Source organism: Falco peregrinus, chromosome 4 (assembly GCF_023634155.1).
Source record: "Falco peregrinus isolate bFalPer1 chromosome 4, bFalPer1.pri, whole genome shotgun sequence".
Classification (NCBI taxonomy): domain Eukaryota; kingdom Metazoa; phylum Chordata; class Aves; order Falconiformes; family Falconidae; genus Falco; species Falco peregrinus.
Genome location: NC_073724.1, coordinates 44938259 through 44964743, shown reverse-complemented (window position 1 = coordinate 44964743; position 26485 = coordinate 44938259). Strand labels below are relative to the sequence as shown.

The 26485-nt window shown below is 41.7% G+C and overlaps 1 protein-coding gene across 2 annotated transcripts in view; it reads right to left on the bottom strand.

Moving 5' to 3' along the window:
* The window catches only part of KCNJ6 (potassium inwardly rectifying channel subfamily J member 6), a 162017-nt gene that overhangs the window by 17984 nt on the left and 117548 nt on the right, over positions 1-26485 (bottom strand). For both annotated transcript variants that reach the window (XM_055803180.1, XM_055803181.1), the window contains one exon: positions 23872-24792. In XM_055803180.1, the coding sequence (XP_055659155.1) occupies positions 23872-24792 (921 nt within the window). The remainder of the gene's footprint in view (positions 1-23871; positions 24793-26485) is intronic.

The following is a 26485-nucleotide window of genomic DNA, read 5'->3' as shown; positions in this document are numbered from 1 at the left end:
AGTCTCAAAAGAAGGGAAATGTTGTTATTTTTGATTTGCCAATGGGGAACTTGAGGCAGTGAATGGTGACTTGCCCTAAGGCCTTATAGAAGGTATGTAGCAAAGAAAGGCTACCGTGGTGAGGATGCATGCATTTTGATAGTCATTTAGGGGCATGCTGGCTATCTGTTGTGCTTTGATGTGAACCAGGAGGATTTTTAGGCCTAAAGCTCAGTTTTCATGGAGAGCTAATGTTTCGGAATGGCATTTTTTTCAGATCCTGTTACTTCAACAAAAGGCAAGATTCTGCTCATTACCAGAGTCTCAGCAGAGCTCAAAATCTTTCCTAAGAACATTTCTCTCCTTTGCTTTAAGCAGAGCAGGGTATGGATGACAAAACTGGAGAGCTTGTTTTGGGAACAGAAGGCAGATGAGATGAATCATGTGTGGAATGTGAATGTGTTTTCCTGGAGTCGCAATTGTGCTTCCTCAGCCTTTTCCTGTTCTCTGTGCAGTGGAGCTCTCCCCTTCTTTTAATTGTGATTGAAAATTTTCTGCTATCAGAATAATGGAGATTTTGCCTGCGGGTGCTGCAATGACACGAGGCATGGCATGCACACATGTACAGATAGAGAGAGATGTACAGAGATACTGAGGTCAGTGATTTTGCAGTTCTCCTATATCCAAAATAGCAAATCCTTGATGTGTCAGCCTTGGAAGTCCTCAGTCACTTCAAATGCTTAATGAGATAGGTTGATTATCATCAAATTAAAATTACTTCTGTTGTATGAAGGGAGGAGAAGAGAATTTAACTGGCAGCAGTGAGAAGACAATTAACAGACTTCAGAGAGGCACTGGGACAGTTAAGACGTTGTTACAAGAAAATGATGGAAATGATGGACAGATCAGGCTATTATAAGCATATGGTGAAACTGAACAACAGAGCACCACAAAATACTGTGGTATGATGGGATTAAATCAGCCAACACAATTAGTGATGTTCTGTTGCACCACCACAGCACAGAAGCATTTGGGTTTTGAATTTTTGGGAAAGTTTAATGGCATTTCCTCCCTCTCCCCCAACATAGAAACATTTGTAGTGCAGAAAGCTTCACTTGATTTCTAATTTGGGAAAATGCTGTACCAAAACTCATAATTCTTTTTCTGCACAGTTTACCAGGGTAGTATTACACATTTTGGCTGCAAGAAAGCCCTGTAATAAATGATAGCTCTTTCAGCCTGTTGGCAGTATACGGTCCAGCCATCAGTCTTGTAAATGTTCTCATAACCATTGCAAACTTGAAATAATTTGGAACTGTGGCTTAACACATTATTAATCAAAGAACAAAGGGTTTGCTTTTCTTTCACCAGGCATATTAATGTAAAAAACCCTGTGATCCTCTCAGGTGTCTGCATAGGGATAAAAGCACAGCTCATCATGATTAAAGTGCTGCTCCCATGATTAAATACAGGCTTCAAGCCCAGTATTCCAGGGAGCATTCCTCAAAGTTTGGTCAAGTATGAAGGCTTTCATTTAATAAATCCCTTTGTGAGCTTGTACAGGTTGTTTGTGTGTTGATGTGCATGTCTGTGAGTGAAGGAGAAGCTGATTAATAGCTTGTTCACTTTCTTGACTGATAAAGAGAGTTATGATATGGTCCCTTCATGAACTGACTGCTCTACCTGCAATGCGTGCCTTTTGTGCTAACCAGTGATTTCATTTCCACAGGCTGTCATCTGGTGGGTCCAAAGCCAATGACAAGGTGATGGCCCAATCCAAGCTTCACAAAAGTCAAAAGTGTCTTGCTGCATTTCTTGGCTTTTGGAAGGAAGTGGTTTAAGTCTGGATAAGAGTGAGTTGCAAAAGCCTCTATAGGAATGGATTTGTTCTTCAGGTTCCTTTACCTTTGGCAAATTTCTCCAGTTTTTCTTGTGTCTGCTGAATCACATGAATGTTTCTGAATCCAAGTGTGGTGATACGTATGGAGTGACAACAAAAGAACTCGTTCAAAGGAAATCAGCCCAAGGTAACGAGGGGACCATGCAACAGCTTTCAACTACATACAGTGCCATGTCCAAGCCAGATCAGGCTGGCCTGCTGTTGTTTGGGTTATTGCTGTACCTTGAACTAAGTTGCTGTGAACAAATATATCAAAAGAAGGAGCACAATGAGAGCCCTGACACTGCAGAAGTACTGAATAACACTGTAGCTTGCAGCTCTGTTGCTAATAGGAGAAAGATGGAGAGTGAGATGGCAGCTGCAGAATAAAATTCACTTTGCAGCCTTTTCACACTGTCATATTTAAGAAAGAAAGCCACTAGTACAACTGATGAGGTGTGATGCTTTAGAGGAGGACAGTTTGGATTTGCAAGAAGCTTTAAATGTTTTGTTTTCCCACAAGAACTGCTATCTCCCTTGATAAACTAATTTTAAAAGTTAATGGACTAGATCCTCCATTGTGTTAATGCTGCATTGTACTGCTTCAGTGGTGTGGAAGAGCACTAAAGTAGTCTCCTTCTGTTGCTGGAGGTTTTCCTCTGTCCCAGGGAACTGCCGGACAATACAGGTCAGCTAGAAGGGATCTTCCATGAGCCCTGATATGTCTGGAGCAAAGACTTCTGGGAAAGAAGTGGGTTGAGAGGTGTAACCGTGTATCTCAGTGACTACTGCTTTAGAGTCATAGGCTGACAGCAAAAATAATTTTATGAGCAACTGATAAAGCAAATATTCCCAAGACTGGAAGAGCATTGAGACTCCAAGTGGTTTTTGCATTGCCACCACACCTCCACCCAACCAGGAGATGTGGGTCCCTGCTACTGTTGGCCACATACTTGGAAGAAGATGTAAAAACCAGTGAGGGATAAAAGAGTCTTTGCAACTTGTTTCCTCAGCTGTGCTAACTAAACAGCCCATTCCCTTGTTTTACATGTGTTACACCTACTGGCACGTGGCTGTGGTCAGTGCACGCTGTGCTGAGCTAGGCAGCAGCTGCTCTGGGATCTGAGGGGGATGCTGACCCAGCGGGGCACCGACATGTCTGCTGTGCAGGCAAAGGGGAGTCTAAACTGAAGGCTAGTGCTGTGGGTTGTACCATCTACTCAAATCCTGCAATGCACCTACTTAGTAACTCCATGCTTACATGATCTGAACCAAGGGGGTTGGAAGGTTTTTGTAGGTACCCTGAAAAACCACAGGGTGCTGCAGCAATGCGACATTAAAACAGTATCAACTGTGACAACATTTGTTAGAAGAGGAGGCTGGCAGGGAGCAGTAACAAATCCAGCTGGACAGTTTTAATCTGCTGTTTTAGGTCAGTCTGACTCCAAGCCAGGGAGAGACACTGAAGGAGGGACTGACTGGATGGAGACATCCCTGAGACCCACTCACCATTACAACTTGGTGTCATCATACAGCAATAGTCAAAACTCCCTGCAGCTTAATTCTGTCATCATTCAAGAGTCTAGACAGGGTCCCTGTTCCTCCAGTTCAGACTGGATGTTTTCCACACAAGAACTTAAGGTTATTGTTACTGTTCTTCAGTTGGAGGAACGAACATATTGGAATTAGTCCAAAGCTAAAGAGATGGACAGGTCTTAAGCACAGCTGATGGTTCTTCTCCATTCTAGGTAAATAGACTGACTTTGGGTCTATACAGTTCTTCTCCTACCTGGACAACGTAACACAGTGTAGCAGGGCATAAGAGCACAGGTCCAATCCATGCTGAATTCTGAAACACTTCCAGAGACAGATCTTACCTGCCATTTCATCTCTATAGCAAAACCCCCGCTTATTTTTAAACCTGTGCTTATTTTCAAGGTGGTCATTACCTGAGACCAGGATAACTGTGGACCATTTCCATCTTGGGTACGGATGGTCAAAATGGAACTTTTCTGTTTTACAGAGGCAAGAGACAGAGAAATAAACTCCAATGACAACTAAAACTCAGTAGTTTTCATTGGAAGTGCCAGACAGGCATTTTTGACCTTGTCTTTTTAATACAAAGAGAATAGCATGGATTAAAGATAAAAAAGAATGAGCCATCACATCTGACACACACTTGTCCTGATGCAGGGAGGCTATGGACCACTTCTGATACATTTCAGTTGTGCAGCATAAAGTCTTTAGACACTGCAGCAACAGGGATCTGTCTGAGAATGGGACAAAAAGGAGCTTCCTGTGGAGGCAGTAATAAGACCAATAGGGAACACTTCTTCCTGGGAAAAGCATCACTTACAAAAGCAGCCTTCTTTCTTGGGGCAGCCAGGAAGGGCTGGCAGGAAAGGATACAGGACTGAGAAATCTGAAGGACAAAATAGCAACCCAAGTGGTCGAGAGCATCTGTTCTTTTTCCCCAGGGTACATGAGCTGCTGGGGACAAGATGAAAGGGCAGGTCTGAATTCTTATTTTCTGTTCCTATTGTGCCAAGTGTGAGGAAGCAGAAGGTCTATCAGCTGGGCCACCCATGAGTGGAGTGGATGTCTCAGTGGGACAAGCCCTCAGGGGTCATGACTACCTAAGCGGTGGGGTTGAGGGCTGATTCTTTGTTTTGCATTAGGTTTTGATACTCTAGAGAGTATAAAATCCCTAGGCTAACCCAAAGACTGCTGCTAACCCACTCTCAAGCTGCACTTTCCTGAAGGACTGCCATGATAGCATCCAGGCTGAGCAAAAATGCTGTGTGATGGAAATCTGAAGCTGTAGAGAAGCGGTTGGCATAGGAGCAGACATGCCTCTTCTGCCTTGTAGGTTAGTACAGCTTCACAGTGTGTCACAGAGAACTTGAGAAAGACATTTTGATCCCAGAAAACATTAGCCCTAAATCCCAGTGTTTTATGGCAACATGGAGAGGCATAACTCTCAGGATGTACCTGTAGGTTGTCAGCACCAGAACGCAGCCTAGAATATGAATGACAATAGCTAGAGAAATTTTGGACTGTGCATATCAATGTGAGCTACAAGAGCAGAGCAAGTTTCACATGTCCAGGAAGGATGTGCATGTGTTTTCTCTGTCCTGAGCCATTCTGATCCTGGTATTGGTAACACTCCTGCTACTGGTTGTACAATTCAGCGTTTTGAGGTGATCAACTCAGGTAAATCTGAAATGAATGTACATCTGGCCTCTGTGTGGCAGATCTGTCCCAGGGGAGGGCAATGGGGAAGATAAGAAAACTTTCTTTGCTTTTTCCTTTTGTCTATTCTTTTCTCTTTCTATCTTTGTCAAGGAATGACAGATGCCTGTGTGTCAAACTGACACACCATCAGGTATAATCTTGAGCTGAATGAAGGCTGTAACTGGAGGGGCCATGACAGGTTTCAAAATAATGGCAGTGTTTTAAGAATGAACATGGAGGATTTAATTCATTAATAGTGTAGGTGCTGCATAGTACAGTTTTCATAAACCTTTCCTACTATAGCAGCTGGAACATCCCTCCATCTACTCATCCTGCTGAATTCAGAGGGACTGAACAGAGCTGAAGGACCTTGTGAAAGGACAGCTAATGAAGTGAAACTTCAGGGAGGTAGGATTCAGCAAATAAAGACCTGCAGTGACTTGACAGCTGCTGAGAGATCTGTGTGGAAAAGAAGCCGAAACTCTCACAAAACACAGAATTGTTTTGAGATTAATTTCTCAGCTCTTAGTTCAGATCAGAGTCACAAAATTAATAAACGACTGTCATTTGACAAAGTCTGTACTTACACATGGGGGCTGGTATAATACAAGTTGAAACTCAGTAAAGTTGATTAAAGTCCATGATGCTGTCAGCACAGATACAAAGCTTGAGGTGAAATGCTGTAGGTCAGAATTGAAGAGATTTTTTTTACTTGTGCTTCCTCAGAATATATTACAAAATTTTTCTTCTGTGTCCCCTATGAGGAGCTTAGCAGCTGGGTGGGAATCAAGCATGTGGATCAGACCTAATTGCTCTAAGTTCCAACAGGTGAGGGGTTCACTTGGACTCTGGTTTGCAGATAAGTAGGTGGGATGACCTTAGTGGAGCCTCCAGGGGAAAGCTTGGTTCATACGTTGCCCGTTGTCATTAATGTTTTGGCTAGAAGGCTTTGGACATAGGCAAGTTAGTTAGAACAACTGAGTGTTTTTCTGTTCATCCAGCACCATAAAAGGCACACAGAGGAAAGGTCTCCGGTTTCTTTCTGATGGAGCCAGGGTTAGATCACTGGGCTCGCTGTGGGACACGGGCTTCACTTCTTTGGAGACAGCCAAAACATCAGAATAAATAATGTCTCCTGGCCCCAGAGAGAAGGAAGACCCAATCCTCAGGTAAAAGGGAGGAAATCTCTTTTTCATTCCTGAGAGTCTACTTCAGTACACCCACGCACTGTTCCTTGTATTGGAAACTTAATAACTTCACTTGAAAATCATGCCTTTTTGATGGCAGTGGAAATAATATGACTTTTAAAGAAGTAGAGGAGACTGTCATTGAAGTCGAGCCAGTTATGTGGGAGTCAGATGATTAAGGTAGATATGATGTAGGAGGGAAGAAATACTATCATTTGGAAAAAAACACTGTATTTTGAACAGGTTTAATGTTCTCTTCCAGGGAAGTAGGTTTGTTATTATTATGTGCATTGCCAACATTAGATGCAGGGCTTGATTTTTCTGTTGACGTGCCTTCTCTATAATTGTTCACATCCATGCAAATCGCCTACAAATAAGTCTAAGCTGTTACTGACTTGTATGGTTGAAGTGTAGGGGAACTTTGTGCTCACTTTTTCAGATGTGGAAACAAGGAGGCAGAGGGTGAGATGATAGGGAATTGCTCTCTCATCCAGGTCATGCCAGTGTCTGCCTGTCTGTCTGTAATGCCGCAGCCTGGGGTATCTATTTTCTGATCACGTCATAAGGTCTGTTTCATTCTTGTTGGCCTGACCTGAGTCCTAGCTCAAGTCTGTGAGATGTTGTTCCTTTTCTTGGGGGGGGACGACAGTGCTGCTCCAGCATGTATAACTTGCCCCTTCAAGGTTTCTTGGGCTTTGAGTCATGTGCGGGTCTCAAACTGGCCTCTGAGGCTGCAGCCCAGCAGCTTTAGAGAGGCTGTTGTGTTGATGTGTGCGAATAGCCCCTTAATTTTTACTTTGTCTTAAGGCATATGCAAAGCTGATGCCAGTGCAGGCAGCCGCATGCAGTGAGAGCAGCTGGAGGGCAGAGGCAGCATCGCTGGTGAGCATGGTGCTGCGTGTGAGCTGCAGCAGCTGGGCACCGACTGATGCTGGAAGGTCTGTTCTTGTTCTGAAGCAGTTTTCACCTCTGAAGCTTCAGGCTCTCTGCTCCTCTCTTTGCTGCCCTCTGAAGATGTCTGGTTTTTGAAGCACAGCTTCTTCACAGGGCCTGGTTTCACTCTGTGCAACCAATCCAAAGCCAAATGGGGCTAAAAGACTCAGATCTGAGCATTTTTTTCTGCCCACATCTTGGGATTTGGGGCAATTTGGGAGCAAAGAGCACCATGCACAATTTAGGAGTTCAAATTTAGACTGTGAAGTACTCATATCTAAGCTTGAAGTACTGCTATACGGTACCTTGTTTTCCCTAATCAAATGGTCTTGCGTTTAATTACTTTTACATGAGAAAGAGGAGAAGAAGTAGAAAACGTGCACTGAAAACCTAATAAATACAACATCTGAGATAGATTTAGTGTAATATCTCATGATCTGGATGCAATAAAATCTCAGTGTAGTGATTATGCAAATGAAATAAGCCCTGGTGATGGTGCGGTTAGACTTGACTCAAAGCAAGAAGAGTCTTTCTGTTGATTTCAGTAAACTCGGGGTGTTCTCATACACAGTGGCAACTGCTTCACCTTAGGGTCTCAGCATTTTAATATAAACAAGTGCCTTCTGGGCAGCAGCCCACAGCAACACCTTTCAAAAGGCTATGTTTCACTACCAAAATGGTTTTGTGCGGTAAACAAAACCTCTCCACAGGCAAAGTTCTTTTTCTTCTCCTTGACAAACTAGTAAAACTTTTAAACTGGTAGAAAAATAAGCTAAACCAGAATCTGTGCTTTAAATACTTTATGTCACGTTGTAGAAAGCAGCTACTTTTTTGCTTGGAACAGTTACTGGCCTCTGAGTTTACAGTGGAGGAGCTAAATGACCCTGAACTATAACCAGAATGACAGCTGACTGCTGTACAGCTCAGCCTCTGAGCTTGCAAGTTGTTCTGTGTTAGCAAGTACAGTTTGATTTGTATCAATCCTTTTGTCTAGCCCATACTTCGTCGAGTATGTAAACCCCAGATCCACAAAATGAGTAAGAGGACCCTGCTACATATTTGTTATTTTGCCTGGCATTTGAGTGACCATATTTATTTGAGTGGCCTCTGGACAAACACTTTCCCTGGGATTTATTGCAATCTTATAAACTCAGTGTTTTTTTAACATTCTGTGGTTAAAAATGCTTTGAGAAAATTACATTTCTTCCTTGGCAGATTACAACTGTTTTCAGGGTCCATTTAGCACCAGCACTCACAATAATGAAAGTCCAAGATTTTACAGTCTGGAGAACAGAAGGGTACTACCCCAGGACAAATATTACTTTTACAAGATTTTCTAGATTGGGCTTACTGTAATTACATGATATATATGGAAAATCCAGCTGCTGTATATTATCCCTGCTGGGAATATCCTTTTTATATTAGCATGACTTCATCATTCAGTTATAGTGTGATGCTACAGGGTCTCATGATAAAGACATTATAACACATATTATAAATGCCAGTATGGTTTTATGAGACAACCTGCATTTTTTGCTTTCATAGCACCAATTGTACACTGAGTGTTAATCTCCTGGCAGTACACCTGTTCCTACTGAGTGCGATTTTCTTCTCCTTTTGTCTAAACAACCTACGGGTATGTTATGTATTTTGTTCATTTAAGTAAGTTATGTCCATTCCCAAACTAAAGATCAAATTGCTTTTAAATTGATTTTTCCTTATCCTCTCAAGTCCTGCATTGCTGGAATAGTGGAGATAAGGCATTCTGTACTGTATTGTGCTGTTTTTACCTGGAAGGTGCCTGGCTGAAGGGTACTGCTCTCCCAGTGGCCAGTGATAGCCCTGTGCTGGCTTTTTTGGGGAAATGTGGCTGGAGGGTGCTACTCAAGGGCAGATGCCAGCTGCCTCAGGACTGCCTGGACCTCCATGGAGTCCCACAGGTTTGATACCTCCTGTATCCCTGCAGGACATTGCACATTTTTTTGGTGTCCTCCCAGGTGCGTGGGGGCAGATGCAGTGTGCTGCCAAGGGTCTGGGCTGTGAGGAGGGAGAGATGTACCTGGCTGCCTGACAAAGCAGGTATTGATAAAAGCCGGGTAGCATCACCGCTCAGTATCTGTCGAATAGACTGCTGAGAGGCAAACCAGACTAGAAAGCTTGCCTTGGTGAGGATGACAATTTGAGCCTCTATTGTCCTGTTAAGGTTTCTGCTTAGCTCCCCAGACAACCTCCCCTCAGGTCCCAAGCCATCAGCCTTTGTGTGACCACAGTGCGGCAAGAAAACAGCTGTCCTGTGAGCCAGGCATTTTGGCACCAAAGTGGTGAACAATCTCTTTCACATTTCCATCCCTTTGCTTTGTTGCAATTCCTTATACCAGTCTTCTCAGCCACAAAAATCCCCTTTTAGCTCAGTGCAAATCAGCCTATAATTTTTCACCTCTACCCTGGCTGCTGATATTGAATCACTGGGGATTAACATCACTGTTTTGACCCCCAAAAGATGAATGTGGTCATTTTGTGTTCCCTCCACATGTGTTTCTATGTCAGTGGAACATCACATAAAGCTGGAAATCAAAACTGGTTGAAGAACATGGGAATGGGAGACACAGCACTAATCTGTCATGCCCTGACTGTTCTGCAGTCCTCAGATGGAAGAGGCTGCATGAGTTGCTAGATAGAAATTGCTATGATTATTTATTGCTTTCTGTGCATTTTATTTTGGTTGCTGTGTAGATATCAGTAAAACTTGGCTGCTGTCTTTTCAGCATCACAGGCTGGGCTGCTGGGCTCTTCAGAAAACTACTTTGAAATCTTAAGATGGTCTGCCCATTGGGTCATCCTAAAAAGAAGTTAGAATATGAAACAATGAGGAAGAGGTGAGCATGGCAATGCTAGAACAGTGACGTCCAGATCTTATATTATAAACAGGGTTTCATGCTCAAGAAAACCCCTTGCTTCTGAATGAAGAAGGGCTTAATCTGAAAATTTTTTCCAAGGGAACTGCTGGAGGTATTTAAATTTTATTGTTCTCAGTGTTCTTCTGGTCTGCTTGATGTGATATTTACACAATGTAATGAAAAGAGTTTTGAGAGAGATTTGATCTCTGTCTTGGCTGCCATAAAAAGGATCAACTTTGAGATCTGTATGTGTTTACAAGAGTCTCTAGCGCTGTGCTCTAGTGCTGTTATCTTTTAAATGATATCGTTAGCACATATTTGTAATGGATCTGCTATACCTGGTGAAATTTTGGCTCTTGGTTCCTTTCTTTGTAACAGATTATGCACTACACCACATACGACAGATGGAAAGCGTGGTAGGAGGCAGTGAACTGAGTACATAAGAAAGGGACATAGAGTAAGGTGTATTTTCACGGACTGAGCATTTTTGTACACAGCAGTGTTTGTATTTGCTGAGAACAGTTTGTATGATAAAATATTCAAGATTTGTTGGGGCTGTCTTTGTGGAACATCTTGTTCCATCCATACACAGAAGGAACAGTAGTGGCTGCAGAGAACAGAACTGCAGGACTGCAGCAATACAGCATACCTGAGGGAAAGATACCCTGCCTGATACCACCATGCCTCCCATAGGTATGGAGTCTCCTCAATTGTTGTGAAGTCTCCTTTTAATAGATGAAATTTCCAGTATGGGTACTTTATCTAGATTATAAACATTTATCTGCTTCTAATCTTCCATTTGCCTTTTAATTAGAGTCTTAATTGCTTCTTTTCTGAGGCCATTAGGGAACTGACAGGCATTGCACAGCTCAGTTTATTCCTTTAGGGTCCTAATTCAAAGGCCAGCAGAGACAGACCTACTCCACAGGTATGGTAGAGCTTCGGATCAGGCTCAAAGCAGCATATTAAACATCCAATACACATTGGTAAGGGGTGTTTCTGGAGGGGATTTCTATCACCATTGGCTTTTGAATACATGAACAGTATTTTATATTCCTTTGGAGGGTAAAAGAAGGCAGGTGTAGCAAGGTTAAGATTCATGTTTTGTGTCTTAAACCCTGGATCTTGATTAATTTAACAGGGTTTTAAAACCCTGTTGTAGTTGTGTTCAAGCCCTGAGGGGAGAGTCTTAAAGAGGAGTTTGAGCACAGTTATAGAATAAGCTGTTCTGGAGCACAGGCAGGCAATTTTAATTCAACTGTTTCTAATTCATCTGCAAGTTGAAAAATGACTACTGGATCTATTTTGAAAGATTTGTCTTTTGAAAGGACTTAGATCTTTGCCTCATTCTTTGCTACAGAAAGAAAATAAAAGCAATTAATTGTAAAATTGGAAAGAACAGACCAGTTGTTCTTCAGGGGAATTCAGGAAATTGGAGGAGGCCAGTTGTGAAGGGTGGGCTTGTGTTCATTCTGCACTAGTTGATGTGATGCCTTCCTTGAACTAGTGTCAACCCCACTCTCTTGGTGTTGGCTTCTCTTCCTGCCGGGCCCCACACTGCAGATCGTGGTGGAAGTGCTGCAAGTGACTGCTTTGCTGTAGTCTTGACACACAACTGTGATGATACTTACAGCCTCTGTTTCTAAAATACTCTGAAAAAATGCTCTGGAAAGGCTTGAGTTGCTGTAATAAGGGTGCACAACACGAGACCAGATCAATCACTTGTAAAGCACCAAACTTGGTTAGTCAGGTGCTGGCAAACTGTGGGGCAATTGTGTTGTGAAGGCAGCTGCTGGCCTCTGTCTTCCCAAGAGAGTCTGCCCTTGACTTGTGGCAGGAGGAGGGCATTTTCCTCAGCTGCAAAGCTAAACCTCCTCGCCTTCACAGCTGTGGAGATGTGGCTACTGCCATTGACGCAGATTTTTGGCCAGAGAAGAATCCTTGACTGACTCAAAACCTTTGGCTTCGGACTCTCCTACACTTTTTCATAGCGCCTGTCATGGCTCTATTGGCAGCTAGAATTATCAGAAAAAGTAGCTCATTTGTTGTCTTCTCACTGTAAAAAAAAGACTAATGGAAAAAGAATTTGAAAATTATGAAAAGGGAAGGGGATTTTCCCATCTTGGAGATCTAAGTGTAATAAATTAATACTTCTTATGCAAAGGTGAAAAAAAGCGAACTTAATGGCTGGTTACAAAAAGTGCCAGCACAATTTAATTGGACTGGATGATTCATAAATCTTTTTTGTTATAGTGGTGCCTGGCAGCTCTGCCATAGTCAGATTGATTTTTCTTCTTTAGTGGTAAGCCCCTGTCTCTTCAGTTCACATTAGGCTGCATCAGTGAGAAATGTGGAATAAAAGTTGTCAACCCTGATGTACCTTCGGGGTCCCCTCAAAGACAAATCTTAAACATCTTGATTCTGTTGCTAGATACAAGGCTACCGGTTGTAGTGGTGGTGATGATGATGATGATGATAACAATAATGACAATGATAGTTGAGCAACTGCTTGTAGCTGGATTTTGTGTTGGCAGCTTGAATCACACAAAGCTTATCCAATTGAGAGAGAAGCAGGCATTCACAGGATCACAGAATGGCCAGGGCTGGAAGGGACCTCTGGAGATCATCTAGTCCAACCCCCTGCTAAAGCAGGTTCACCTACAGCAGGTTGCACAGGATCACGTCCAGGTGGGCTTTGAATGTCTCCAGAGAGGGAGACTCCACAACCTCTCTGGGCAGCCTGTTCCAGTGCTCCATCACCCTCAGAGTAAAGAAGTTTTTCCTCATATTCAGATGGAACTTCTTGTGTTGCAGTTTGTGGCTGTCGTCCCTTGTCCTGTTGCTGGGCACCACTGAAAAGAGCCTGGCCCCGTTCCCTTAAGATATTTGTAGACATTGATAAGATCCTCTCTCAGTCTTCTCCAGTCCCATCTCTCTCAGCCTTTCCTCATAAGGGAGAGGCCATCACAGCAATGCTGGATGCCCATCTCAACCTCCCTCACTGTCTAGAGGGGCAGAAAGATGCAAAAGAGGGTGACTGTGGCCAGGGGATTGGGACAAATCCAGGACAAGTAGGGAATGCTTGGGTTACTGCAATCTTCAGATCACTCTTCAAAGTCTAGTTGTCTGACAGAGTGCAGCCTTACAATTTTAAGATTTCCTCTTCCATCAGACCTCCTGGAGCAAAGCTTGGTTGCACAGGCTGCCTGCCCACCTACAGTAATGAACTCATGCTCCTTACCCAGTTCTGCTTCCCCTTTCTGAGACACTATCGTCTTCAGTGGTTCAATGGTGGCCACAGAACAGCTTTCAAGTACATAAACCATAATTTCTTAAATGGTGACATGGGAGAACAATGCAAGCTGTTAGCTGGGCTATTCATTTTTCAAAGCCATTCAGTTCTTTACAGCTATAAAATACTAGGAGCTGGCTTTGAGTTTTGTAATCACAGACTGATTTAGGCTTGAAGGGATCTATGGAGTCATCTGGCCCTACCCACTGCACAAAGCACAGCCAAATGGTTTGAGTTATTCAGGGCTTACGCAGTCAAGTTATGGGTATCTCCAGGAATGGTGATTCCCCTATCTCACTGAGCCCCTGTTTCAGACTCTTACCAGCATTATGGTAAAAAACCAAAAGTTTTTCCTAGTGTCTAATCAGAATTACCTGCATTGTGACTTGTACATGTTGCCTCTTGTCTTGTCACCCTGCCCCTCTGAGATGTGCCTACCTCCATCTTCTCTGTAATCTCCCCTTGGTACGTTCAGACAGCAGTAAGATCCCCCTGCACTGTCGCTTCTCCACGCTGAATAGTCCCAGCTCCCTCCAGCTCTCCTTGTGTCCTGTGCTCCAGCTGCTGATCATCTTGGTGGTCCTGCTGGACTTGGTCCACTAAGTACATGTCTGTCTTGTACTGGGGAGCCTTAAACTGGACACAGCACAGAGGAGGTGGCCTCACAAGTAGTAAATAGGGAGGATGAGTTGCTTTCCTCAAGCTGATGGGTATACTTTTACTAGCACAGTTGGCCTCATTCACCAAAAGGACTTATTTTTGTGTGTATCATTCTCTTGCTGAATAGCTTGTGCTAAGAGGGGTAGTTTAATGAATTGCTTAGAACTGTGTTTGCAGAGACTTTTACTCATTTTACTCTAATGAGTTTAGTGTGGGTAGCTGTGTTCATCGTACTTGTGAACCTGAGCCAATTCATCTTCTCAGGAAGCCTGTACCTAAGGGCAGAGGTAGGCAGTGGTGCTTGCCAGCTTCCTTCCCCATCTTGTCTTTTTCTTCTTTTATTCTCACTGTCACTTTGGTGACATCAGGAACATTCTGGCCTCTTCCAACTCCATTTAGTAACAGTTATGAATTTGATGACAAATCCCTGGGAGGCTGGTTACCCTGTTAGCCTTGGCCAGTGCCATGAACTCTCCTAAAGCAGATGTCTTGGCTACCCTGACTGCTTCCCTTCCTATGACAGTGGCCTCCATTCATGCCGACCTAACTGTATGTCATTGCCCTCCTCCAGTGCTCATGGTGTGAGATCAAGTCCTGATCAGGCCTGTCTGGGGAAGCCGTTCGTACAGTTCATAACTTTGTAAAATTAAAGTGCTGGGATGAGACTGGGAACCTACAGCTTGGCGTCCTTTGAAGGGCAGAAAATACTCGAGCATGTGATGCCCTTCCCACCATTTATTTCTGAGAAGTTAGTGGAGCTGATCCAAATATTCCCTCTGAATTAGTTTTCTAAACAAATTTTGTCATTCCTCCAAAAACTTAAACAGGTTTTCTCATAACTACTGGAAATTGGTTTTTGGTGATGTCTTTCATTTTTGCTTTGTTTTCATGTTTTGAATGTTTCTTTAAATGAAGTTTCTTTATTGGCTAAATTGTAAGAATGAAATATCTCAAATTCAACAATCCTATATTTATTAAAATCCTATTTTTAAAACTAAAGCTTTGTTGCATTCCACAGTAATCCCAACAAATTAAAATCATCAAACCCAGGAAGAACAGAAATCTTGGAGAGCGTTGTGACTATTTTCTCTAATTCTCTTGGGAGTGGTGGGAATGAAGGAGGGAGAGTGAGCGAGCAAGAGCACAAGGCTGATCACATGAGCTTGGTGTGCCTTCCACATTGGTTGTCACAGTGGCTGCCTCATCGCTCCAGGAAGATCTTCTCTCTTTCTCTCTGATCTGCCAATGTAACAGGTTCAGAGTGACGTGCAACCAAAAAAATGAGATGTGCATTGCTTGACAGTTATAAATGCTGTCACATGAGGAAATGTTTTTTATATCAAAATCAACTTTGTAATAATAAACCATAGCTGTTCAGCATCACTTACTGGGGCATTAGCACCTAAGGTTAAATTACTTGTTTAATTAATCTGACTACTATTGTAAGCTGAGAGCATACCACAATGGGATATGGCTATTTGCTCAGGCTGAAACTCTGGATTGTCGTCCTCAGCCAAAAAAGCAGGCCAGCCTCCCTCCAGGTGTGCAGTACAGACGAATGCTGCTCCGAGTTGCACGTGGGAGTGAGGAGAAACACGTGGCTGCTCAGTATAAGCAGCCCATGTGTGTGTGCTGGGATTGATGGGTGCCTATGCTGCTGCTTGGACTCCAGCTCAGACTCACCAGCGTGGTGTTAGTTTGCTCCTCTTCAGTCACACAAGGGAGTGGCAAACTGAACCCCCTTTGGCTACATGGATAAACTAGAGCTCACCTGCTTTGTAGTGTCGGGGAGGTGAAAATCAGGCAGAGCACACATCAGGGAGTCTGAACTTGTGTTTGGTTTTACTTGAAATGCTGTGATTGAGACCACCGAGACCATTGCAATTCCTGGTGATTTGTTTTTACTGGAACCCCTTGAAGACTTTTTTGTAGTGGCCTCAGGAAACCCAGAAACTATGCCATAATGGGAGATTTTAGTGCTGGTAGCAGCTTTCTAGCGTAAAACCCGTATATTCATACATCTTCCCTAGTTTTTTCATGTAGTTTATGCAGCTGGTGGCCTTAGCTGCTGTCCATAGCCTTGTGCTTTTTAACCTATCAAATGTTGATTTTGAATTTCTGGTTTACTTAACAGTTTTGCTTGCTCATTTTTCAATCTTTTAGGTCACTTTTGACTTTACAGTAACTGTTCTATTCAATTTTGGGAAAAATTTCTTCTGAAGGTAAATAATCTATCTGCTTAAATTCATTAGAAACTGATGTAAACATCTGTAACTTTAGAGAGGCCTTACTATTATCAAGGAGTGTAATGTAACATGTTTAGCTTTCATTACAAGTCAGTAAACAGAACAGGAGGAAACAATATTATACAGCTGGAATTAAATAAGCAGCAAGGGGAGAAGTGAAAAGATCTAGAAATATGAGCAAGAACAGTTTGCCAAAAATATTTCCTGTGGTTTTGAACTGCAGGCTAGTTAAGTATGCTTCATATCTGGAGATCAAACATGAGTGAACAAGGTAATCAACATGAAAGAATCAGTTCATTTCAGCAAAAGTTCCAGGAGTAAGACACTGCCCTGATTCAAATCAGTGTGCACCCGGGATTTCATCACAGGTGCTCAGCAGTCTTCGTCCTCGGATGACCAAAAGCAAGTCTAAAATTAGAAATGACAGCTATATTTTTCCTTTTCCAAATCAGCTGTTTCATCGCTGACCCTTTATTTACACTGCTCCAAGAGCAAGTGGGCAAACTGAGCATGCTCAGGTTAATACCCGTTGTCTTGAAAAGTGCACAGAAATGTAAAAGGCACTTCATTGTCCTGAAGCACTTCTCAGGAGGGCTCAGAAATTATGCCTCCACTTTGAAAGCAGGTGAAGAATGTTCAGTGAGCTAATTCTGCCTAGGGAATCCTTTGACCTGCATAACGCTTCTGTGCCCTTTGCAGAGAATTACCCCTTTAGTTTTGCAAAATGGAGATCTTTGTGATGGAGACTGTGTGGGCACAGAGGACACAAGCCCTGCTCAGTGCAGCTCAGCCTCTACTTTCTTGTTCCTCCAGTAACACACTGTCATTCCTTGGTGTCTGAGCTGGGTCTGGAGACACAAGAACTCCACAGTATCACCTTTGCTGATGCCTTGCTTCTGTGCTAAAGCTGCTGGAAAATGCAGTTGCTTGAAGTTATGCTGGAGGCAGTGGTGTTTGGTGAGTGTCTGGCACCGCAGGGTTTTAGGGACAGTCTGCCTGTGGTGGCCAGTGAGGTCTGGGCTGGTCAAGGAGGAGGGTGGCTGCAGGGCCAATGTTACAGCACAGCTTTGTCATCCTGACATTGCTTTGGCTGTGGAAATCCCAAGCCCTGCAAGGGATGTTGCGTGTAGGCTCATGAGTGAAAAGGACTGGTGAGCAAAGACAAAAGTTTGGACATCTCTCTCTGCTTTCCACTGTGCTAGAAAAGGAGCAGTACTGACAGTGGAGGTCTGCAAGAGTGTGCAAAGAACTGCAGACTGCCCTTTCTCTGTGCCCAGAAAGACTTGATATGGTTTGCAAGGACATGATAAGCAAAATGAAGCTCTTCTGCAGGTCTGATTTTTCAGAACAGAATTATGTAATAATATCTAATTAGCTATATGAAAGTGTTTTTTAATGCAGAGGGGCTCAAACCTGTTTTTAAGGGATCTTGCCTTTTAACATACAAATACCTGTTTGAATCTGAGTATCATATCTGAATGTTTAGAGGTGAGGGAGCAGCGGCAGTTGTGGAGGGCTGAACCAATTAATTAGTGAGAAAGGTATTAAAGATGGACAACAGGTTATTAGCAAACACTTGGTAACATGTTTGTATAGTACAGCACTATTCAGAGAATAAAGCTGTTAAACAAAATGTGTAAAACCTTTTCCCTGCCTTCGCTGAAAGTGTTATAGATGCTTTCACCAAAATTTTGGTTGTAATACTCATAATCAGCGTATCTCTTTTCTCATGAACTTTGCTTCCTGACTTCTTGCCTTTTTGTATATTGTTTTGACTATTGTAAAACTGTAATTGTGTCATTTAAACCTACAGCCTTCTTCACCAAATAGACTCATCTTTTCCACCTGTAAAGAAAGCTTCCTGAAAGTAACATTACGATGAAATAGAAGTGCCTTTCTCTGCTGGCATTCAGAACTCCAGCTCACGACTGCAGTCACTCATGTTAACATCCCTAATTTTCTGTGTTAGAATTAATAACCATGAAATGTCTTGTTAGGATTGACAGAATGAGAATGTGAGCAAGGAATGTAAGTGAAAGGGATTGCTGGCAAGCACTAGGGAAATGGGGATATATGAGAAGGTGAACCTGGATGTCTAGGTCTAATACCTAGCATCAAGGGATGTTAAAACTCTTAAAACAGAAAGAAAGGAAAACTAAAGCCATTGTATCCTGACCATTCCTGGAATGATGATGATCCAGCTTACAGCAGAAGCCATTTATTCTCAATCCTGTTTAAATTGCATTTCAGTCAATATACGTTGGTCGCATCCTGGAGCACAACAACCAAACTTACTTTCACCAGTTGCCTTACAGAAACACTTGAGTGTGAGAAATCCTGGTTCTTTTCTTTCTTTCATCTACATCCCCTTAAGAAGCAATTTGAGAGCATAAACATCTCTTCTTTGAAGAGCAGTAAAAAATTCTAGTGAAAAACTGTAACCCAAGCAATGCTTATTTGGAGAGAGAACAAAGTCTGCTGAGATGTTTTGAAAGGTTGGAACTGCTAACATACATATCAAAGGGAGGTATTTGTTAGGATTGGGCAAGGATAAGGGGTAAATATGGAAATTCATCCAGGAGAAATAAAAAAGACAATAAATCAGGCAGTCAAAAGGGGTGTAGTGAAGAGTGGGAGAGGCTTTATAAAATGTTTGTCTAGTCGATAGCATAATTTACTATATAAATAACCTTCTCTGTGAATGTTTTATTGCTTTCCACACACATTTTCCACAGCTGGCAAGTGTGTTTGTTTACGTATCTATAAACCATTCAGCAAATACTGCTCTCAAGCTGTCCATGTGTCAGAATTGGAAATGCATACTATTATGAGTTTATCTGTAAAATTATCCACACTAACCTAAAGTTATCTGTCTAGCTTTGTTGCTTATTTTTTTGACAGTTATAAACATGTAGATCATTTTCTCTTCCTTGATATGGTTTCAGTTTTCATATTTTTATTTTTAGGCAGAAGGAATTGCCAGTGTCATCTAGTGCACCCTACAGGCCTGATACAACTTCACCAAGATTGAGGGTATTGCCGGCTTAAGTGGGATGAAATACCTCATATTCCTCTCCCGTGTTAGAAAATGCTGTTGTCTGTAAATTAATGCATGTTTAGGTGAGTGATTTGAACCAGTCTGCGTATGATTCAGGAGCCACATTACCAACAAGGCTATGGGCTGTTCAGGGTACTTCTCTTCTTCTTTCTCCTTTTTTTTGTAAATCCTTCTCTTTGAGTTTCTCAGTTTCTTTCTTTCTTGTTCAGTTTCTTCAGCTATCATAACATACGTCACTTTCCCACTTCATACTCCCCAACTTAAAATACTTTCCTTTTCTTGGTCTCAGTTTATTTCCTATATCAGAATTATACAATTGGAAGTCTTGTTTAATTTTTTAAAATTACTAGTTTGCTGCTGCTGATAAGATCTTCCTTAAAAATAGATTTCACCAGGTGAAAAAGGCTTTAAAATTTCAATCCTATTTTTAGGAAGAGGCTACTAAATTATCATTAAAAACTCTTAATAGTATATATTTTTTTTAAATTAAACTTCTTTGAATCCAGGCTTTTGTGCCTGCTGTTTAGGGGAGACAGAGTTTAGGATCTTTGAGCCCAAGTTTTTTTTTGGTCCAAGGAAAAAAAATAATTTCTCAAATTCCATTACTATAAATGTGCATACTCTATCAAATCTCTTAATTGGTCTCTAACAAATCTCTTAAGTGGTATCCAGAAAATAACATGAAAACAGTGGTAGCACTTTAATATAAACCAACTATTTTGAATGGCAAATATCAAATACTGCTGAAATGAGATCAGCATGTTAGTCATGTTCTTTCCAGTTAGTTCATTTGCATTTAATGTTACAGCTCTCCCATGAGGAATGGAGGGATGCCAGAATCCTGCTGTTTAGTACTGCGTTAGTGTGGGACCAGACCCTTTGCTGGTATGGGGCTATTCTGTCAATGCCACTAAAAGCAGCATAAATGCCTCAGAAAAGGCTTCCCTATTAAAGGTGACTGTTACTTTAGTTTTTGCAGAGTTATAAATGATCCTTGCATTGCATTGGCACTTCTACCTGCTGTTAGCATGGTGAAAAATGCAATGGGGGCTGCAAAATGGGGGCTGGAAATAACAGATACGTCCTTCAGATATGGTGAGGCTTGGTTGGACTTTCGCCCCCTTTTCCTGAAGGTTTGTTGGTGCTTCATGGCAGCCTGACATATTTCACACCATGATCGGGTTTTTTGGACACCTGAGAGATGTGCATCAGTATCAGGAAAACCACAGGAATAAATATTTGCAGAAGTGTTATCCTTTGAACCGAAAGGGATACTTTTGAATGTCATTGTACATAAATAAAGAAAGATGCATGTTGGAAGGAAGGATCCATAAACATTTTTAAAAACAGCCTCATTTTGAGTTTTTGCTGATGCTGTATGAAGAAGTCAGATTGACTTCATGTCCTGTTTAAAGTGCCTTATTGAAGATTCTGCCCTCAAAGTAATCTTCATGGTAGAATGAATGTGAATAGTCAAGGTGTAGTGATACTTCCCAAGTTAATATTTTGATATCTGCCTTGGTAAAGTCATAGCTACTTCTTTTTGCATTTCAGAAAGTTATGGTGATGCTTCCAGGGGGAATTAGGGGGTCCTTGGTTTGATCTTTCTGCTGAATTTCGGTTTGGTTAATTATTTCAAATTCATTTAATAAAATGCATTAGTTTTCATTTCCTGTCCTAGCATGCAATGTAGAGTTCACATGACACTACATAAACAATTATGTTTCATACTACAGGTAGATGTGCTTTTGGAGCCCTTGAGGTTGAAAGTATTATATATGTATAAAATGATATCACCTGCTCAGTAAAACTTTAAACAGTATAGTATCAACCTTTAATAAAAATAATAGCAAATGTTTATACTTCACATTTTCACACTGTGTTACTTCTCATTAAAGGCGTAAGTGTTGTCAGAGTGAGTGGGGAAGCTCTGAAAACAGAGAAAGGATTGTTTTAACTTGTCAGCCTTGGGAGTGGCTTTTCTGATGAATAACATAAACTAACGATCTCAGCCTGGTTTTGACCCATGAGCAATGATACTGAATGACACTTGCTGTAACTGAGGTCACAGTTTCTTAGGTTCAGCTTTAATGTTTTTGTATCCCATGACTTTGACCAGTGTTGGCAGGTATGATGGGTAGCGTATTGCTTGCTCTCCAGGGTTGGAGGCTGCTGCTGTTAGCAACTTTTGCTGCTCTCACTCCACATCGCGTGCAAGAAGGACATGTGAATAAACAATGGCCTAAATTTGCTTTCAGTGTTTGCCAGGATGTAACTGGAAAATATTTGTAGAATAAAAGAGGGAAAATGTCTAATTTTGGTAGAAAGTTGGCCTGGTTACACCTTTGACAAAAATAACCCTATGTGTGTGGGCAAAGGACAGAATCACTGGCTACTTCTGCACAAACATGTTCTGGAAATTGTGCTGATAATTATGACATTAATCTTCCTGATGCCATAGTTAAGTGGCATTATTCGATGCCCTCCCCTCATATCTCATGCAGCTAGAGAGCCAACCCAAACAGAACAAAATGGAGCAGCTTAAAATGGTAAATGCGGCTACCTATCCAGTGCCAGGGTAACACCCGAATCTTGGATGGCTTCAGTGGGTTTTCAAATCACTGCATCCAGTTTCTTTGTTAATATGGAGTCTTCTAGCATTTTAACTTAAACTTTGCTAGCCCGAGCAGTTTGAGAGGTAGGCTCGTCCACTGAAGGCTGATAATGGCTGAGTGGAAGATGCGGTCAGTATCCGAGCAGCAAAAGAGAGCCCAGACACCCGTGCTAGTGTGCAGGGGTAAAGATGAGGTAAGAGAGGGAGAATTAACCAAGGAAGAGTGATGAGGCTTGCGACAAGGCTACATTTGATGCACTGCAGAAGTATACTCTCTTTTGATATTACAGGCATTTTCGGAGAGACTAGTTTTTATACTTCTACTACTTGCCAATCATCTTCACGGAAAACTTGGTGTTCAGTAAACCTGAAAATATCCACTGCTCTTTGGGATGTCAAGTTCATTTCACTGCATTTCAGAGATTTCAAAATGGTTTTAGCTAACAAACAGCATTTTCCTCATCGTATCAGCCGAAGGTGATGCAGATGTTTGAAACCTCTGTTCCTACTGCACCTATCAGAAGCTGTAAACATTTAACTTTGATTTCTCTTTAGTACCACCTACTTCCTGGAAAATCTGGAAGCCTTGCATTTACCACTTCAAATTCTCTGCCAAGTTCCTTTCAACTTTTTTTTTTCCTCCATTTTTGTCTCACACGTTTATTATATGGTGACAAATGCAGTTTTCTTCTGACACCACATAATAGATGTGTGAAAGGCACACACATGTTCTAGTAAGAGACTGCTCTTTATTTCCTGGCTCCAGTTGCAAAACATGAGTCACGGTTAGAAAGGTTGTACCTCTGTCAGAGATGTTTAATCTGCATCCTCAAACTTTCCTAGCTTTTGCTACAGTAGTGGGGAAAAAAGGCAAATCTGGTTCTATTTCTATACTCAGTGTTTCCCTCTCCCTAAGCACATCTTTTCTTCATTTTCTAATCACCATTTCCTTGTATTGATTCTGTTTACTGACTTCAGAGAGTCAGATGCTTTCATTAAGAGGGAAAAAATACCTCCACCTCCTAAAACAAGCGTACCAGCACTCTGATTGCAGGAAATATAGCAGTTTTAGAGAAAGTTTCCTCCTCCTATTCTGACTTTAACGCAAAGAAGAACATTACTAGTTCATTTGCTGTGAATTCCAAGCACTATTTTCTCCACGTCAGGTGATATCTGATGTTCTGATATATAATTGTAGGTAATGACCAAATAGCCTCGCAACAAGAGTCTGGTGACATAACATGCCTTGTTTATATATACCAGCTTTAAGTGTTCTGTACACTTCTGCAGTGTGTAGGGGGCCTCAGTGAAATACAAAATCAGACAGATTTTTTGTGAACTAAAGTGGAACAAGCCCCATGTTACAAGTTAAAACAAAACCAAGCAAACAAGCAAGCAAAAAGAGAAACCTGAACATATTATCACTTCCTACTGGATCCAGACAGGCTAGGAATTTCACATGGCAGGCAGTTATTATGCAGTTACCCATGGGTGATAGGAAGCAGCAGGAACTATGGTGCTTCCATGTTAATCATACACAGAGTTTTGTATTGAATTTTGCTTTCTAAATCATTTTATCCCACAAGATCCTAGTGGTTGAGTTGCTCCTGCAATAGAATGACAAATAACTGGGTGACATGCTGTGAAAAATTTAGAAAATGAGAAATACTATCCCATTTTCCAAACAGAGCACAAACAACACTAAATCCATTAGGCAAGATGGAACAGACAATTAAACTGGGCATGCTTTTAATTTTGAAGCTAACCAGACAACTGATGCTTTTTTCAAATGTAATGACTATTGAAGTGATTCCTTTAAAGTGAAGCAAAACCACTGATTTTCCTTTCTAAAATTAAAGCATTTACCTTATACAAAGTATAAGAAATGTTACCTGTTGCCTCCACCATTCCTTCTAGGATTACAACAATTTCTAGCTCCTCTTTGGGCAACTGGGCTTTGGAAATCTCCCAGAAAGGACTCTGCTGGTTAATTTCATGGCTGATGATCAGTGGTGAAACCAAAAAGAGACGATCATCCCCTGTGTAATAACCTACGTTGATATCTGTCTGGTTGAGTGGTATAAATTCCCCCTCCTTTGTCTGTTTGGATTTGATCAACTTGGCTCGTATTGATGCCTCTACAATGTGTGAATTCCTAAGGTCTCCTACTCGGAACATCAGACACAGCTTTCCATCCCGCATGGAAATAACTGCGTTTGTAGAGAAAACCAAGGTTTCTGCCCTCTTCTTGGGTTGGGATATTTTCACAAACATGCAGCCAACCATGAAAGCGTTGACGATAGAACCTAAAACAGACTGCACTAAAAGCAGAATAATTCCCTCAGGACACTTGTCCGTGATGACCCGGTAACCATACCCAATGGTGGTTTCTGTCTCAATTGAGAATAAAAAGGCTGAGACAAACCCATTGAGGTTGCTGACGCATGGGGTCCACGTGCTGTCCCCTATGTGATCCATATCTCCTCGCATGTAGGCAATTAGCCACCATATCATTCCAAAGAAGAGCCAGGTCACAGTGTAAACCATGACAAAAATCAACAGGTTGAACCTCCACTTGAGATCGACTAAGGTAGTGAAGATGTCAGTCAAGTAACGGTAAGTCTCTCTGACATTCCCATGGTGGACGTTGCATTTCCCATCTTTCCTAACATACCTCTGGATTTTTCTCTTGGCACATTCTTTGTTTATATTTTTTGGCAGATCCTCTCTAGCTTGTTTGGGCAACTTTGGCTGATGAATAGTGACAGGGCTCTCTATGTCCTGCTCCATTGAGTCTTCTTCCAGTACGTTAGCTGCCATGAAAAAAAAAAACAAGAAAAAGGCAGGCATTATTTTTCTTATTATTTCTCTAAGTCAACACACACCTTCTTCCTGTATTATTGGCATGAAATTGATATTAATCAATAAAATTATCATTCTAGTTCTTTGATCACCTCTTATATGAACAACACAAATGTCAAATGATGCCAAGCATGCTCACTTTATTGTTAAAGAGAAATAATATGAAGGAAAACTCTTGTTTCCTATCTATCAGGTCATCCTATCTGTACCCATATTTAAATTCTGCATATCTTTCTTCCCCCTACCCTCCTTTACAGTTTAATAAATGAGATTTCTTATGCACCAATAAAGATCTTCTGGGAGATAGCGGATATAAATGAAGAAATGGGTTCACTTGGGGGTTTTAGTCAACAAGGTGAGCAGAGAAAATGAGCGATTGTTGAACATTTTTTCCCATCAATTGAATTGCTATGGAGAAAGTATTAAGTAAGCATAAGGAGTTTAAAAAAAACATCAGTTTGTAGAAAGAACCAGTCCTACCCTTGTTGAAGGAAAGGTGGGCTACAGTGTAATGTATACCAAGAGCAATTCAGGCACATTTCCGTAGAAAATCAATGTCTCACTCGTAATGAGACAGGGAATTGTGTCCTTCTCCCAGTAATGTAAAATATACAGTACTTCAGCACATGATTTCATTTTAATTCAATATGCCTGTGGCCTTTAATTCAAGTGTACCCTTTTCTGTAACAGTATGGGCCTAAACAGCATTACTCCATTAGTGTCTTACAAGAATTTAAAACCCAGAAATGAGAGTAACTGCCTCTTTTTTTTATAAGAAAATATTTTAGTTTCTCAGCCTTTTGACATAAATAGCTTCATTATGTTTATAAGCAAGAAAAAAGAGTTTACTGAGGAGGAGGGTGGTTTAATCAAATGTGTATTGCATGAAGCTGCAGACACAGTGAGGTCTGGGGTAAGTGTTGTCTTTTACTGGAAACCCTACTGCACTCTGGGGCTTGTTTCTGCAGGAATTTCAGCTCTTTAACTCCTAATTTTCTCCCTTCTGGCAAACCGTTATCATTCTGCTGCCAGACTGTGAAGGGAAAAGGCTTCTGCTGGCTCTGCCTAGGCATTTGGCTCTGAATATAGTAGCACTGATGTAATGTTGTACCGTTGGTTTATGGAGATGCTCTTCTTTAACAGTCAGGGCGCTGACCTGCATGTTGTCATTGTGCCCTGCAATGGCCATGGTTTCATAGAACAGTAGAACCATAGAATCATTTAGGTTGGAAAAGATCTTTAAGATCGTTGAGTCCAATCATCATCCCAGGACTGCCAAGTCCATCACTAAACCAGGTCTCTAAACACTGCATCTATATGTTTCTGAAACACCTCCCGGGATGGTGACTCCGCCATCTCCCTGGGCAGCCTGTTCCAATGCTTGACCACCCTTTTAGTGAAGAATTTTTTCCTAATATCCAATCTAAATCTCCCCTGGTGGAACTTGAAGCTATTTCCTCTTGTCCTGTTGCTTGTTACTTGGGGAAAGAGACCAACACACACCTCGCTACAACCCGCTGTCAGGAGATTCCACACTCCAGATCCTCAACATCCCTCTTGAAGTGGGGGGCCCCAAACCAAACACAGTATTAGAGGTGCAGCCTCACCAGTGCCAAGTACAGGGGGACATGTTTACACTAACAT